The sequence below is a fragment of the Gymnodraco acuticeps genome, unplaced genomic scaffold (genome assembly GCF_902827175.1).
Source record: "Gymnodraco acuticeps unplaced genomic scaffold, fGymAcu1.1, whole genome shotgun sequence".
NCBI classification, from domain to species: Eukaryota; Metazoa; Chordata; class Actinopteri; order Perciformes; family Bathydraconidae; genus Gymnodraco; species Gymnodraco acuticeps.
In genome coordinates this window covers 2,560,083-2,578,062 of record NW_022992160.1, presented here as the reverse complement: position 1 = coordinate 2,578,062, position 17,980 = coordinate 2,560,083, and the positions used below count along the sequence as shown (strand labels likewise).

Sequence of the window (17,980 nt, the reverse complement as noted above, 5' to 3'; positions counted from 1 at the left end):
GTAGTATTTGTTTAGTTCAATGTCTTCTTAAAAAAAAGTGTTGGCCTTTCATAAAAAAATTCAACAGATCTCCCCTTATGTAGAACATAATATATAAGACTAGCCATATATTAAATATATATATATTAGTATTTTCTAACACTTTATAGTGGCTGTTATCTGATATGACAAAAGGAACATACTTGAGTTTCATGTGCAGGATCTCATCACTGGTCAGCACTTTCCTCTGGAAGATGGTTTTCTGATTATCAGTCATATGAGAGACCAGCGCTAAACACTGGGCTGTGTACCTGTGACACACAACAAGAAAACACAGTAAGTCTCATTTGTAAGGTAAACAAGCAGAAAGCAAAAGAAGGCCAAGATGTTGTAGAAAAGCTGTAGAAAGTTTGAGAGTTCTTGACATTATATCTGAGCTCAGTTCAGATACCGTGACTCCCAAACATTGTATAGCTGAACGATGATTCCTCTATCAATTTATTAAAGCATCAGAAAAGGGTGCTTCACGCTTGTTTAACTGCAGAAGAAGGAATTCTCATAACACGATGGAAACCCCCACATACTGTATTTATCAAGCAATGGATATCTTCCTTCCATGACCTACTGATCTCAGAGCTGTCAATCACTTCTGCTAACAATGCTAAAGGAGAAACACTGGAGGCTATATAAAGAGCTGCTGATCTGGTGATTTCTCACACTCTACTGCACTGCTTTTTTTAAATTAACACTTGCAGCTTGTTAACTATACTGATGAATGTTACATAAATTGTCTGTAACTGTACTGTTACCAATCTTGGGCCAGGACTCTCTTGAAAAATACATTTGTTATCTCAATGAGACCTATCCTGGTTAAATAAGGGTAAATACAAATAAAATATTTTGCTTCAGAAACCTAACACTGCCAAATAAACTCAACAAGTCAAAATGAGCATTTCTAGTTTAAGCTAGTCTACTGTTTCAGAATAAAGCTTATGACGGTTGTAGAAGCCAACAATAATAACTTGGATTTTTGAAATGATCCTGTGGTTTATTCAAGTGCGACATCGAGCTGGCATGAACAGGACCCTCGAATGGAAAAAAGCTGCAGGAAATTCAGCCGTCAGCCAGTTTGTTATTTACAAATGTGCTTTAAATATTGTGACATGTCAAAACGTCTTCTGTCAAATAGGCCAATTGTAGAAACTTGAACCATATTTGTGAAAAATAAATGTGAAATCTTCATCATATAGGTGAATGATTACAAACTATTATTATTACAACATTATTTAGAGAATAATAACACTTAATGTTTTAGATTGACTCTGTTTAGCAAGTTCTAAGTTTCTGCAAGCTAACTAAGTGGATACTTTGGAAATGCCTCTTGTGGCCCCTGAAGACCCCCCAGGGACGGTACATACCCTCGCACCATGACATCACTGGTGAGCAGCTGGGACACACAAGGGCTCCAGTCCCACAGCATCCGGAACTTGGCACAGTCACTCTGGAGGAAGCGCAAGGTGGCCCCCATGAGGTCCCGCAGCTTCATCCTCCGCGGGCCGTACTGAACAGCCGACGCCTCTTCACTGGTGAAGAAGAGCCTCTGAAACACTGGGGGGGCATTGTTGAAGTACCTGGCAGCAAACCTGATGGAGAACAGTGGATTACACAGGACAGGGGTTCAGCCTTTTATCATGTAATCCAATGCCAATATGTGTCTGTAGTAGGGATGGGAACGATTAATCGAATATTGGAAATGATTCAGGTATTCGAATATGAGTTATGAATATTTTTATTGTAATTTACATTTTTTATATTTTTATTTCTTTTGGGAGGGGTGCCTAAGTTGATTACATATTATCAAATGTAATAATTCAATGTATACGACAGTGCCATAGCTAAATGTGTTAGTTGACGTCTAAAGGTGTGTTTTGCTCCGCTCACCGGTCCCTCACAGCGGACAGAGCTGCAGGTGCTGATCTCTCTCTCTCGCGTCCGGTTATACTTCACTCGCGTTTATGTCCAAATCCATCAGATCTAGCTAGTTCTAGCTAATGATATGGCTGCTGCCCCTCCCTACACGCAGATCACGCAGACTCAAACCTCATCTTAGGCCCACATTCCAGCTGAGAGGGTCTTCTCTACAGCTGGCCTGATTGTGAATCGCCTCTCCCCTGAGTAGACATGCTCATAGTCTTAAAGAAGAATGAGTATTGAATAGCAGCATTCTGTGCATAGGCCCTGTTATAGGTTGTTGATCTCTGTTGTAATAGGGTTACGTTACCCTGACCCGTTATGTTGTTCGTGTATGATCCCTCTTTCATTTCAAAACCAAGTTATGTTTTAAGCATGAAAGCTGTAGGCCTATAGCTGTCAACTGTTCAAACTGTGATCACCAGTTCAATACATTTGACAAATTCGACTTGGTTTCTACACTTATTTGAACATGTATTTATTTATTTTTCAAATTTTTTATTTTTTTGTTGTCAACATTTTTATTTTATATAGGATATTTACATTTCGGTTAACCGTTTCTTTGGGGGTCGAATATACATTTGCTTTCAAATTCCCATCCCTAGTCTGTAGTATGTTTCTATACATGTCTATAGCTTAGTGAGATCGTATATTGTAGAGCAGTGGTTCTCAACTGGTGGGTCGCAAACCAAAAGTGGGTCCCGTTTCGAGTGGGTCGCAGATGTGTGAGTGAAGAAAAAGACATTTTAAAATTAAAATAAAAAAGTCAAACTTTTATTTTGAAGGCCCGATTTTCTAACGCTGTGCATGCAGTAGGCGTTGGACTGGAAGTACCATCCATCTTCTCCCGCTTATCCGTGGTCGGTCGCGGGGGTAGCAGTTCTAGCAGAGAGCCCCAAACTTTCTTTTCCCTGGCGACATCAACCAGCTCTGACTGGGGGATCCCAAGGCGCTCCCAGGCCAGCGAAGAGATATAATCCCTCCACCTGGTCCTAGGTCTACCCCTTGGTCTCTTCCCAGCTGGACGTGCCTGGAACACCTCAGCTCTCTTTTCGTCACAACGGTGCGGTAAAGCGACTACAGTACCGCTCCCGCTGCTCCGGCCCATCTCACGCTCCATTGTTCCCTCAATCGAGAACAAGACCCCGAGATACTTGAACTCCTTCACTTGGGGTAAGGACTCATTCCCTACTTGGAGTGGACAGTCCATCAGTTTCCTGCTGAGAACCATGGCCTCAGATTTGGAGGTGCTGATCCTCATCCCAGCCGCTTCACACTCGGTTGCGAACCGATCCAGTGAGTGCTGAAGGTCGCAGACCGATGAAGCCATTAGAACCACATCATCTGCAAAAAGCAGTGGTGCAATCCTTAGTCCACCGAACTGCAGACCCCCTCCCCCATGACTACGCCTCAAAATCCGATCCATGTATGGACTGGAAGTACCGGAGACCATAAACGGTTTTGAAAACTTCTGTCACGTAGTGATCATCTTCTCAATAAAACATCTTTGCTGATGTTTTTTCGAGTCTTCTGGCCAAACAGAATCAAGATTGTTGCCGGAAGTCCCCACGGAGAATAACTTGGCGGTAGAACTATTCTTTATACATCCATGGGTACAACTTCAGATAAAAATGGTGTCGGCGTTCTGGCGATTTACTCAGAAGGCTTCAGTAGAAGCTGCTGGGAGTTCCAGCAGCTTCTACTGAAGCCAGTCCCTAACTCCGGGGACTTCGGGTGGCAGTATACGCCGTGAAGTTGTTTGCGGCCTGCCAGTAAACCCAAAGCAGAAGTAGAAGAAGTGACGTCAGCGGCTTCATTTGCGTAATCTTCCCTCAGGGAACTTATTCTGGTGTGAACGCGATCTGCTCTTTAGTTCCATGGGGGAACTAAGTGCTGGGAACTAAGTACTTGGTGTGAAAGCGGCTAATGGGAGCCATCTACCCTTACCCACGATTTAAAGTAAGTCACACAGACTCTCTCCTCTTTGCTCTTCTCTCTGTGAGGAGCAGCAAGCTGTCAGAACAAAGTGAAAAACAAACAATGGCATAACATATTATTAATATGTCGGGTAGTAATAGATTTATTTATTTTCTTCTCAGAGTGTACCAGAATGCGTAGTTTATACATTAGTATTTCTAAAAATCTCCTGGAGAGAATCCCCCCCGACATGTGTGCCTTTTTATGTTATAGTTCAGCTTTGATTCCATCATCTCATTAAACCTTTTTTAAAGCATACTTTAGTTCTGTGAAGGGATATAAGGGATATATGCACTGTACTTCACTTTCATTAACATTGTATGCTGAAAAGCGTATATATATTACTGCACGATTTTTTGTTGAATAGATTTGAGTGGTTCAACATTTTGGGTCGCGATTTATTGACAAAGGAAAAAGTGGGTCCCGAGGCCTGACCAGTTGAGAACCACTGCTGTAGAGTATTCAATGTATTCAATATTTTCTTTATATTGTGTATTATTTAGATACTACATACTGAATTTGTATATACTTGCTGCTAATGTAATGTTTATTTTGTATTATATTTGTATCTTTTAAATATGTTTAACTTGTGTAATGCTTGACAACATTTCTGCTGTGACGAAGGTTAGGGTTAGACCATAAACTGTATAGACCCACTGATTAAACCCAGCCATGTGTCCAGCTGCAGCACCCCGAGCATCTTTGGGTGCTCTGCTGAATAGAGGGGACATTTCTGAAGTTCACCAAAGAAAATAGGAGTGTGTTACTTACGCCTGAGCATCAGGACTGATGCCGAGCAGTTTGCTGAGGGCCACACACAGGCGCTCGTGGAGGTCATGGTTGATCCGGCCCCCAGCTTTGACCCTCTCTGCGTTTCGCTCCAAAAGGTCCAACACCAGGGGCCTCAGATGTCGAGCAATCAGTAAAGTATAGTCCTTCTCCAGCAGCAGCTGAGACACACAGTCCAGAATACACTGCCTGTCCTGCTGGCTCCATATCTGAGGAGAGATCACAGAGGAAAGGTCCATATTGATTGGTTGAAATAAACACATACATCAATATGTCTACTAAGCATTATAATAATGGGTATTATTATGGCAGCAGAATGCTTTTAATGACACAACACACTAATATGAGGCACAGTGAGTGACCACTGACATGTGAAGGGAAGGTAACTGCACGCACGCACGCACGTCTTGAGTCAAATTAAAACAGTCTGACACACAGTTTTGTTTAATACACACTAGAAATGAACACATCTTACCTGTTTTGATAGATATTGGGACAGTTCGTTGTGACTTTTGTCAACATGTCTGGATATGGTACCCAGTGATGGCAGGCTCAGTTCTAAATTCTCCATCGTATCATTTGTCGCCTCGTGAGGGTCGCTCTGCTACGGAAACAAGCTCGCGCGGTCTATGATTATAGGTATATTGATTTACTCTTATTAAAACTAACTGTGTGATAATTACGTCTGTCTCGGGCTGTTTCACAACACATGCACGTTCCCGTCACTGGTGTTAAATCCTGTCCACATGTGAGTGAAGCGCAATTCCTTCCGGGTCACGTCCATCGTTTAGAGTTAACCACGCCCACTTCCGTATCAACGTAGCTCTGCGCTACTGCGTCATGGATGTATAAAGATAATTTGCCGTCCCCATAGCAACACATCCGGGTATTTCATCATGTAAACAGAAATGTATTTACTTTTTAATTCGTTTGAAACAATTTTCCATGATTTTTTTATTTAATCTTCATGACGGGTGTTAAAGTATAATACCAATATTTTGGTCCAGCTCAGGACATCATGGGACTGTTAAAGTGAAAAACAGTTACTTACAGGGTGGACATATGCTAAACTTGGCTATTGCTACTTGTGTGAGCTAGCACTTGGTGTCAACAGAAATAGATATTTGATAAATATATTAAAGGTCCCCTATTATACTGTGTTTCATTAATATATCATAGTGTCAGATATATACAAAACATGTCTCCGAAGTGTTTGGCTCGAAATACCAAACAGATCATTGCAGCATTACCCATAATCCCCTCTGTTTCAGCCCTGTTTCCAAAGTGCTGATTCTCTGTCTGTTACTTTAGATGAAAATAAGGAGCCCCTCCCCACGCCCCTCTGAGAGATATTTGGTTAAAAAGAACTCAATGGTGCTCTAGAAGGAGATTCAGGTGATAAGGTGGGGGGGGGGGGGGGGGGTTACCTTGGTTGGTTATTGGCTAATGGCAGGGTTGCCAGCATTGGGTAGGCCTACCTGGCTGGAGTGAGATTTTGATATCATGAATATTATGGATATTGATATTACACGTATACGCACTAAAAGACTGCTATTGTGTCAGTAGCGAGACCTTAGCATATATATATATATAGGATATGTATACAATATATACAAATACACAATATTGGACATATATAAAGGGCAAAAAGTTTCATTCACGAATGAAAGTCAAACACATGCTTGTTTCCACTGTTTTATTGTGTGCATATGTAGCAAGAACACACATAACCAATACATCGCCTGTCGCGATAAGCAATTAATTGACTTATCGTACGATAACTAAAAATGAACTCTATAACTTTTCTGACCTCGATAAATTGCCGTTTGTTTACATAAGGATGTGACTAGCAGTTTGAAAGGATGTACTTGAATTATTAATTAGTGGGAATGCTGACACAGCATTCCAACTATCTGTTATGCTACGCACAAAATTCTTTATTATTCCGCCGGGTTATTTTGCGCCTCTTCTTCTCCCACATTGAACATCGCAGAAACTCCGTTCAAACATCAAAATGTTCAGCTCGGTCGGGGATCGATGACTATTACTTTTATCATTCATAACTTTCATGATTCCAGAGATACATCCCATAATTCATCACATTTTCAACCATTGAAGTCAATGGAGAAACTCTTCAGACTTCAACAATCTTCATGCAACTTCAACTGCTAACTGCTTCTTCTTCAACTGCTAACTGCTCCTTCATACCTTCACTCAGAAACCTCATTCCAACTTTAAAATGTTACACATCTTTCTGACATTATTCGTGTAACACAACTTTTAAATCTGATTCTTACTTTTAGAGATTAAACATTGTTCAGACCTTGGTATATAGGCCTTCTTCAGATTTTAGAGTGCGTGATGTCACAGAGTGGAGGACAGATTTAATTTTGCCTTCATATTTTCTTTTAAACCTGCCATAATTCCCAAACCCTACATTCCTGAGACATAATTTTTCATGACAAATGTAGGAACACGTCTCGTAGCTTGAAAGATAATAAAAAAGAACTAAGCAAAATAATTAAACAAAATGCCTCTTGAGGGCATGAAGTGACAAAAACTTTCAACATGTCTCCATTAAACCCCATTGTAAGTTCAGCCTCACCTTTCCCCACCACAGCAGCCGCACACCTTTAGTTAAACTGCCAAAAAGGCCACATTATGAACCCGAAAATACACAAAAAGTACACTTCAGATGCTCAAGTTCCTTGACATGCTTCACGCTTTGAAATTTCACCGATATCTGTTATGGTTCTTCAACAAAACGTTCACATGTAACAGGTTTATCTCTCATTCAGAACAATGAAAATGCTCTCCTCTCACTGATCACCATGGAAACCTTTGATCTCTGGACACGTCGTTAGCTCAAATATAAACACCTGTGTCATGGAAAACGATGATGTCATAACTCCAATTGACATAATTAGAGCAGCAGACTAATGACGTGGTCACTGGACTTTAACAGACTCAGCCTATTCTTTCCCGTCTGATGGAGACTTCATACTGACTTCAACATGTTCCACATATTTTAGATATTATTGGTGACGTATGCTTTTAGTTCTATAGTTTTCAGTTCAAATATTCTGCTGCTTTTTCATGCATTTAGAATATAATTTTCTTGTTCTTATTTCACATTCAAGTCCCCTCTAGTCATGAACCCTTTAAAGTACTCAGCCACACCACTTATATACCAGGTGCGACTGTTGCTATGTGAGTTAATCTTTCAAATACAAGGTTGCTTGTTTGATTCAAGCTCTTGTAGTCAATATGTCAAGGTATTTATCCCTACATTTTTATCAGCTAACTAATGACACACACTCAGAGCAGGGCCGTATCCAGGATTTCCTAAATACCGAGGTCCAGACATGCTATCAATCAATCAATCAATGTTTATTTATATAGCCCAATATCACAAATGTTACATTTGTCTCAGTGGACTTCACAGTTTGTACAGAATATCAGTATGACAATACGACACCCTCTGTCCTTAGACCCTCTATCATTAGACCCTCACATCGTACAAGGAAAAACTTCCAGAGAAAACCCACAGTTTAAAGGGAAAAATGGGAGAAACCTCAGGGAGAGCAACAGAGGAGGGATCCCTCTCCCAGGACGGACAGACGTGCAATAGATGCCGTGTGTAAATTGAAAAGATAATACATTTGCAACATAGGTAGTCCAAATGTTTGGAAATGCATGTGTGTATAATAGGAAGATTAATCCACGAGGATATCCATCCAGGACTTATGATCCAGGACCACAGCCACGACTCAAGATCCAGGGCTCGCGATCCAGGACAGAGGAGCGCAGGATCATCCATGACTCCGGATCCCGGCGTATATAGAAAACCAAAAAGAAAGACATTTGGGGAAGCTGGGTTAATCGGAACATGAGAGTACACAGGTATAGACAGAGAGAAGGAAGAAGTAAGATGTCCCCCGACAAACTAAGCCTATATCAGCAAAACTAGGGGCTGAATCTAATCAGCCCTAACTATAAGCTTTATCAAAAAGGAAGGTCTTAAGCGCACTCTTAAAAACGGATAGGGTGTCTGCCGCCCGAACACAAACTGGAAGCTGATTCCACAAATGTGGAGCTTGATAAGAAAAGGCTCTGGCTCCCATTGTACTTTTAGAGACTCTAGGAACAACCAACAACCCTGCATTCTTGGAACGCAATGCCCTAGTAGGACAGTAGGGTATAATGAGTTAATGAGATGGCGCATGCCCATTAAGGGCTTTGTAGGCGAGAAGAAGAATTTTAAATTCTATCCTGTGTTCTATAGGGAGCCAGTGTAAGGCAGCCAGAACAGGAGTAATGTGGTCCCTTTTCCTAATTCTGGTTAGTACACGAGCTGCAGCATTTTGAATCAGCTGAAGCCACTTGACTGATTTCTCGGTACACCCTGATAATAAGGAGTTACAATAATCCAGCCTTGAAGTAACAAATGCATAGTTTCTCTGCATCGTTAAACTTTAGAGGCAAGATATGCCTGGGGCCTCATTTATAATGCCGTGCGTAGGATTCACGTGGGAAGGTTGCTTATGTAGTAGAAATCCAAAAAATAGGTACAGAAATGTTCCGACATTTTCCGATTCACCAAACATTGCGTACCGGCGAGGAAAGTGCGTACAGCACTTCCTACGCCGGTTTCCCTTTATAAATCACAATCGACTCGAAATGCGGTGCAGCTTTTGCGGGCTTCACGTAACGCCCATATTTGCCTATAAATAGTCAAAGAAACGCCCATTCCTTCATTCATTTTGACTGACTTTATGAAGAAGATAGCAGGAAAACAGAACAGCTAAAAAAAGACATCTCACACCGTGGTTGCATTCCAATAGTCCATTTAGCTTAGGAACCTTCCTAACGGAGTGAAATGACCCGGAAGTACGTCACTGGCAGCCATGATAAGTGCCGTTCCAATTCTCCAAATGAAAGGAAAGGAGGTTTCAAACTTCCTTTAAATTATAACCTCCTTTAGCTTAGGAACCACTGGACCTCCCTAACCGAAAGGAGAGGAGAAAATGCTGCCCCACAATGCATTGCAGCCGCAGCATTTGCCATCACAACAGTCGGCCGTTCACGGAAACAACCGATTATGACGGAGAAATGTTATCATGAAAGTTACGGTTCTTATTAAGCATTTTAAAACGTATGTGGTAAGTTGCCAAAGTGCTTTTTTCTGAACGTTCATCAGTATTATAATCAAAAAGAGAAATATGAACGTTAGTTTTTACTGAAATGATCAAATAAAGTCAACATTTCACTGAGCTGGGTGGGGTTTGTTCAACTTTTTAAAGATGTTTGAATGGTGATATACACAGTGATAGATGTTAAGGACTAACGTTTATAATAAATACATTTGTATTGATTTTAAGATATTTTAATAGTTCATACAATCATACGTATTGGGATCATTTGTATTATTGTGGACCGGAGGGAGAGGCTGACGAGCAGAAGTTTCACTTTCCTTTTTTATTTCAATTCCAACTTTGGTCATGAAGAATATGTTTCTCTGTTGTCCACGTTCATAAAGCATAAAGCAACAGCATCAGAGCACGGTGCAGAGTCTCTAGATGAGTTTACAGTAGTCCCTCGTTGTTATTAAACATCCATGTTGTAGTCCGCTGTATAGAAAACTGTAGTTTCCATAGTTTCCCCACAGCAGCAGACGCACATTCATGACGTCCGCTGGCGCATCATAAACACGTCGGATAGTGAAAGTGCATTCGGATTCTCTAAAGTACCGCGGTCTCTTCTCCTAAGTCCTTTTAAATTCTCCTATCCACTATCCCTTAACCCCGTGACGTTTCACTCAGAGGTCAAGGAATAGGAGATAGGGTTAGAATTTAGGAGCTGATTTTTGGATTATCGGAACGCAACCCGTGTCTGATTTTGGTTATTTTGGGGAGGTCGAGATAAATCATATTGTTTGGTGGATGCAGTTTGAACCCGAGTAGCAGCATGGAGGTCGGATCGTCACCAAAATAAATAAATAAGTGGTCCGAAAAAGGTTAATGACAAAAAACATACACATAACCTTCCTCAGGCAGTAGGCTTGTTTGAGACGCGTTGCGGCTCGCCTCGAAAGTAGACGAGAATAGCCGATCGCAGCCGGGGGAGGTCAAAATACCCCGTTTAGTGCCATTATTACAATTATTAAAATAATTATATTAAAAATTACAGAGGTCCAGACCTCGGTGACCTCAATGGTGGATACGGCCCTGAGAGTCTCAGAGGATCTTTATAAACGTTTTAAGTATTGCACATCTTTAAACATGACTCTTATAAATCACTTTTAAAACCAGCGATGCACTACAGTGTCAGCTTTTCTAAAATAGAAATGTCAATGTTCACATCTTTCTAAATGATTCTACTTTTCAATGACCTACAAATGATCCTAATAATAATCCCATTTTCAATCTTCCAACTGTTCATATTTTTTGGTCAATTAACAAACCTGTTACAAATGTGTTGTTCAACAAATTTGAGCCTTTGCCACATTTATTTGATCACCATGGAAACCTCTGATCTCCGGACACCTCGTTAGCTCAAATATAAACACCTGTGTCATGGAACACGATGATGTCATTGCTCCAACTGACATGCTCAGAGCAGCAGACTTCAGATAATGGTTAATGGTCCTGCCCTCAACAGCTCTACGTCAATGATGGTGTGTCATCATATGCCGTTTCCATGGAAACGCTTAATGGGTCGGGCCGGCTCTGGTGTTTCATAGGCCTGTCACAATAATACATTTTGTTAGATACATTTTCCCGGAAATTATTGTGATAAATGATAATATTGTCGGCACCGTTGTATGACCATTTTAGATCACTGACATAATGATAATATATAACTAGAGAATGCAATTCCTGAAGAAATTGATAGTGGGAATGCTTTATGCTGAAAAGCTGACGCTAAACTGCTATGCTGAAATGTAATGTAAAGAAGAAAGTGAAGACTTTAGATTGAAATGAAACATGAACACTGGGGGCTTGAATGTGTGATGAGAGAAGAAAAGAAAGTAAAAAGGCTTGGAAAAGCAGCAGACTATTTGAACTGCAATCTTTTGAACTAACTTGATGGTGAATGATCTGTCGCCATGCCAACAGCATTTGATGACATCCCATAATACGCTTAGATGCATTGATGGCTGCATCGTTACCAAACCTGTGAAGTTCTGGGGCGTTTGGAGCATTTTCACTGAAGTTATGAGAAAACTGTGTTTCATGGGGAGCATTGTGTTGCCATGGCAACGGCATTTGAAGAAATCTCAAAACTGTCCCGTAGATGTCTTCACGGCTGGACTGTTAGCACACATGTGAAGTTTTTGCACTTTTTGAACATTTTCATCATCTTTTATGGCAACTCAACATTGTAAATAACCAACCAAAAACGATCGCCGGATCATCTTGTTTTTGGCATGAGAATAGTTTGGGCAGCGTGAGAGCGTGAGATTGAGAGTGAAAGCATGTGTCACACGCATAGGTCACACGCCAGATGTGTGAGAGTTGGCAACCCTGCTAATGACAAGCCAACAAAGACAAATGTTATGACATCATAAAGTGGCCAAAATCTGATCAGCTCATTTTCAGACAGGTTATTATATAAATGGATTGTTGGGGAATAATTTCCCCTGCACGCCCAGCCGTTATCTCCCATAAGGAGGGGCTTAACCATATTTTCTAAATTACAAAAAAAATCAGTTTCCACTAAAAATAAGCATAACAGGATGGACATGTTATGCTTTACCGCAACAGTCAAGCTCTTTAAACATTAAAAACACTTTGAATGAAGAACTTCTTGTAAACGATGTTCTCGCTCAAAGTGAATTATTCTTAAATAGTAGGATAGTAAAGTGGCCTGGCCAGGGGGATTTAAATCAGAGTAGCAGGGTGGACATTCAAACCGGGGACACACACTTTAAATAAAACGAACACTTTTGTTATTAATTCGTTTTTACATTTGATGTTATTTTTGTTTGCTTCTTTGAACTTCTACTCCACTACAGTTCAGAGGTAAATGGTGCTTTTCCTTCACTACATGTATTTAATACCTTCAGTTTCTTCACAGATGTGGATGAATGATGTGAAATCTAATCAAGCCTTAAATCAGACTTTAGTTCCACATGGAGTAAATCCACAAGCTACCCTGCAGTATACAAAGTCATTCAAACTAGCTGCACCTTCACCAGCTTTGAGAACACTTTCATGATCAATCATTATAAAACATATCATATACATTATTCTGAAATGGACCAATCTGCACAATGACTACTTTTACTGTCGCTACTTTCACTATATTTTGATGATCATACTTTTCTACTTTTACTTGAGTAACATTTTGAATGCAGGACTTTTACTGTAACAGAGTATTCCTACACTCTGGTACTTCTACTTTTACTCAAGTACAAGATCTGTGTACTTCTCCCACCTCTGGATATAGAGAGTATGCAGAATATATTGTAGCACGATGTTTCCTGCCACTGGTTACAGTTACAGACCCTGAGGCGCTGGCCTGGATTCCAGACTGTGGCCCACTTCATGATTAGAACAGAGAAACACAGGGGGAACCCCACTGGCATAGATCTATCGATTTACCACAATTATTTGATTCGGTTTTGTTCAAATGTTTCAGGAATAAACAGACATCAGCATGAATAAATAAAACTTTATTTTTTAGTAAAGAACTACTCACAATATTGCATTCCACTCTGTTTAAAAGTAATATAATAAATCAAACAAACAGATAAAATGTGTATTAACAGAGATTAACAATACTGTCCTGTACATGAGTTGGACATGTAAACATTTTAACAAGATTCAAACATTTCAATCACTCCCCCTCATACATAAAAATAAGATCATAAGTATCACATTCAGTCTTCTGATAAAAGACCCAATCTATGAGTCGCAGCTCGGTCTCCTGATGGGTGATGCTTCGAGTAGTTTCCAGTGAGCGTCCATAACTTCAGGGACTAAAACTGTCACTTCATTCAGTAACATCTGAGCGTACTCGCACTGGAGCCTGAAGGTGGCTTAGTCTGAAGGCAGTTTTTCCTCACTGTACTGAGAGAAACATAGAAGTAGGTGCGAGATGAACTGAAATACCATTTTGGCAATGTATCACATCTGCAAAGGCAGAAAGGATAGCGAGTTCCGGGCTGCACTGAGGACTAAGTGATATGACCAGACACCACCCAGATCTGATGATGGAGTAGTGTGGATTCATAGAAAATCAGAAACAGTACATCTGATAATGACTTTATTTCTATTGGCCGTTCACATCAATCTATCTTGTCCATTGTGCTGAGGAAGAATCCTTTTCGTCCACTTCAATATCCAGAATTAGCAGATAGTGGTGGGATTCACAACTTTCCCCCCCACAGGGACTTGACCCCCCATTTGTTCAGTGGCGTTGTTGGTAACACAGTATGAAGAGTCATTGCGATTACAGTCAGAGGGATCAAGGCTCCATCTTCTCCTGCTTCTTAAAAAGCTTCATGAGCTGGTTAAATCTGTTGGCAATCTGATAACAGGAAAACAGTTATTGTTTGCTCAATCATCACTTCCTGCAGTCATATCACATGACACAAAACAACAGACGAACTCACCTGCGCTGATGGCTTATTGAGCTTCTCAGACAACACAGAGAAAGTGTCTCGTGAAGCTCCTCTTGTCTTCAGCGCGATGAGGATCGCTCGATCTTCATCTCTGGAAGAAGCAGAACACAGGGGATGAGTATCTTTCTCAGAGGCACTGCCACTTTAATGAAGTGTGTTATGCCAACACATTTCCCATAACTGGAATATGTTCATTGAAAGCAATAATATAAAGTTGAACCTAATATTATTTATTAAAACGTAATATTAATGCTCTGCTGACATTATCATTATGTTGACATAATACATTTAATGAAAGTAAACGTTTTTTCAGTGCATAATGTGACAATCAAACTGTGTTGCTGATAGTATTCAAGTAATGCTTGCGGAAGTAGTATCAAAATATACTTTGAAAAGATCAAAAGTAAATGGATTTAATATGGGGATGACGTTTTTTCGTAGTGTGACCTCTCATTTAGCATTGCAAGATTTTGCGTAATAATGTAGAAAATAATCTCTGTCAACAAACGTTTATGATGCTTACACGTTTTGTTCAGCAGGGTACACTCCAACACAGTACATACATAAATGTACATCTTTACTTCATATAACTATTCCTCTGTATTGACGTTTTGAAGGCAGAAAAGGCTTGTGATAAGCATGATTTTGAAATGTTTCTGAAATATTGCCAGGATTGGTCAAAATGGCAAGGCAGAAATAATGAGGACATTCAAATGATATTGAATCTCTGAATCACTAACTCTTGGGAGAGGGGAGAGACACAATACAGAAGCAACTACTGACCTGGTCCATGCCACCACCACCTCGCCCCTCTTCCTGATCACGTTCTTGGCATAGAGGCTGTTGGGGGACAGCGCTGCGGGGGAGGCTCTGGATTCTCCGTCATCAGTCTTGCAGAGAGACTCCATCTCCTCTGAGCTTTCCTCGTCCTGCTTCCTGAGCCGCTTGGCTTTTGATTTCTCCTGGTGCTTCTTCCGTTTTCTACCCCTGTTGAGATCTCTACGGCCTTTCTCTGGAGTTTCCTTTGCAATGGTGACACTTCTCTCTGACTCCTCTGTTGCTTCTGTCCCGGAGTCGGACACATGTGATGCAGACTCTTGGCTTCCTTGATTTGTTTCAGAGCTTTGAGCCGACAGCACGGTTTCAGAGCATCTCGTCTTATTCTGAGACTTAGAGGAAAGAGCTTTCGAGGGACTTTGTTGCGTTGTCATGGATTTTTCTCCGTGGTGGGTTTGATTTGATTCATCATCATCAGCAGTGAGTGAGATCTCCTCTCTGCTGGTCGCCTGGTTGATGTGTCTAAAGAAGTGCTCAGAGCTTTGAGCACCTTTTTGAAAGCTGTCTGAAGGAGTGGCTTCAGTCCGATTCTTCTCTGACAGTTTCTGTGAATCCTCTAATGGATTTTGTGGAGGCAAGTCTTTTTTGTGGTATGAATCTTTTGTTAGTGTTAAGCTCTCCTCTTGAGAGGGATGGATATCTGCTTTGGTGTTGGCCAGACAGATCCCAGATGGACTGTTCTCAGGTGAGGCATTTGAAGGAGTATGATTCCAGGATTTGTCTGACAAAATTGCCATTTCTTGACCGTCTTTAGTTTTCACATCCTCTTGGATGTGCTGCTGGTCTTCTTCTATTAGGGTGTGACTGAAGCTGTCTTCAGTGATTGTGGTATCGGCGCCCGATATCGCAGGACGGATCTTCACGATGAAATGATCGTTGGATTTCTCCATCACCAGCGCTTGCATGGGTAGGTTTGGCTTGAAGAGGAAAGGGGTGGCGAGCACATCGCTGCAGCTGGAATCGCAGCTGGAGTTATCGGTGTCCAGTGCGAGATGAATGTCCTGCTCCGACGCGTCGTCCTCCTCCAGCAGAGCGTCCTCGCTGATGTGAGCGCTTATGACGCTCTCCGGAGTGGACATGAGGCGCATGCTGGATGGCTGCAGGAAGCTGAGGTGGCTGTCGGACTTGAGAGGCGATGGAATGGTGAGGGACACCGCCAGGTCTTCAGCCAGAATGGAATAGGACCTATGTGAAGATCGACTGTCTGACGGCACCTCTAACATGCAACTCTCGTCGAACAGAGCTGGATTCAGGTGGATCCGACCTTTGGAGTGTGGAGAGGACATCTTGCGAGGTGAAAGGCTGGACCACGTTGCGATAAGTTTCGAGGGAGTTCCAAATTTGTTCGGGGAGTGCAGCTTAGATGGAGAGTCATATTTAGTTGGAGTAGTGATGCTGAGGAGTCTCTCTCCGTCCTTTCTCGGTGTGCTGAGGGACCACACTGTGTTGTCTCCGGTGACGCCGCTGCTTTCCAGTAAGTCGGATCCCTGCAAGAGACACTTGAAGATCTCTCCCATCTGAGAGTCCCTCACTAGGTTGAATGTTAAACTGGAGGCTTGCTGTTCTGTGAGAAGCTCAAAGTCAGTTTTGTCCAGCAAAGAACCGTTGGGAGGGACTAACAAAGAAGAAATGCTACTTTTCTCTGGAGTTGAAGGGATATTTTTGGGAGGACAGTAGATGGAGACAGTTTGTGTATGTGTTGGATGTGGGTGAACACTGCTGTCTTTTCCCTCTTGTGTGATTCTGATATCTTTGCCTCTGCTTCCAAGGCCTGTTCTGTAAGGCACCACAGGAGAGGGCATGATTCGATTCAAGCTGGTGGGAGACGATTGTGCGTCCAGTTGGTGACGTTGCTTTTTAACAGGGGGCTGTTCGGATCCTTTCTTATTTCCAGTGGGCTTCTTGTCCTCAGCCTGAGCTCTTTGGTTGCACAGGCTTTTCAGTGTTGTGTGAATGTCCTTGAACAAGAAGTCAACTTGGACATTTACAAAGTCCCACAGCCTCTGCTTCAGATCCACTGCCTGCTGTTCAAAGATGCGTTTCACAATACCATTATTCGACAGTTTGCTAAACACAGATGTAATTAATGTCTTCATGTTGGATTTCAGCTCCACTGCCTGACTGCATATCTGACCCAAATGAGCACCCTCTACAAATTCTAAAAAAGACTCCTGGAAGTTCTCCATCACTCCATAGAAGCTCTTCTTGGGAAAGGTTTTGTGGAGTTTCATGTACTTCTTTCGGATCTCAGCACGGACCACCTTGAACGTCTCCATCACTTCCTCTACAGTGGAAAAAGAAGCTTTGGTTGCTGCGGGACAAACAGTTTTAAAGCGACTCTTCGGACTTCGTGTTGATACATCTACTGTTTCTATGACTTTTTTGGATACAACACAGCTTTCGTCAGCTTTCCTCTTTAACAAAGACTGAGGACTTGCATTGTTTCTGACTGGTCGCATGGACTTTGCTGACTTCTTGTTTGCAGGAGCAGGAGAATCTGTAGCCGCCTCTTCACTCTCGCTTAATATCTCCCCTTCCTCCAGGTCGGTGTCAGAGACACTTGAAGGCGGGTCGGACACCTTGTCCACAGAGCTCTGCGTGTCATGGTTTGCAGGAGAACCCGGATATTTGTTTTCTTTGTTTACGTCCAACTTCTTTGAGGATTCAGCGACAGCTGTGCTGGAGAAGTCTGCAAGGAGAGAGAAAGCAAATAGTTCATATTATAGCAACTCATAAATATTGATTGTGTAACAAGGTCCGTATAAATAAAGGATATTTATCTTGTATTCATGAGGTGCG

General features: G+C 41.6%; 2 protein-coding genes across 3 annotated transcripts in view; both read right to left on the bottom strand.

The window, feature by feature from the left end:
* Positions 1 to 5,493, bottom strand: part of mdn1 (midasin AAA ATPase 1) — a 135,029-nt gene extending 129,536 nt beyond the window's left edge. The window contains 4 exon segments of the mRNA XM_034204527.1: positions 183 to 290; positions 1,398 to 1,622; positions 4,699 to 4,925; positions 5,192 to 5,493. Coding sequence (XP_034060418.1) covers positions 183 to 290; positions 1,398 to 1,622; positions 4,699 to 4,925; positions 5,192 to 5,287 — 656 coding nt within the window. The 5' untranslated portion in view covers positions 5,288 to 5,493.
* A 7,883-nt stretch (positions 5,494 to 13,376) lies between these two features.
* Positions 13,377 to 17,980, bottom strand: part of casp8ap2 (caspase 8 associated protein 2) — a 29,786-nt gene continuing 25,182 nt past the window's right edge. For both annotated transcript variants that reach the window (XM_034204530.1, XM_034204531.1), the window contains 3 exons: positions 15,128 to 17,870; positions 14,336 to 14,435; positions 13,377 to 14,250 (listed from right to left, as the gene is read on the bottom strand). In XM_034204530.1, coding sequence (XP_034060421.1) covers positions 14,188 to 14,250; positions 14,336 to 14,435; positions 15,128 to 17,870 — 2,906 coding nt within the window. In that variant the 3' untranslated portion in view covers positions 13,377 to 14,187. The remainder of the gene's footprint in view (positions 14,251 to 14,335; positions 14,436 to 15,127; positions 17,871 to 17,980) is intronic.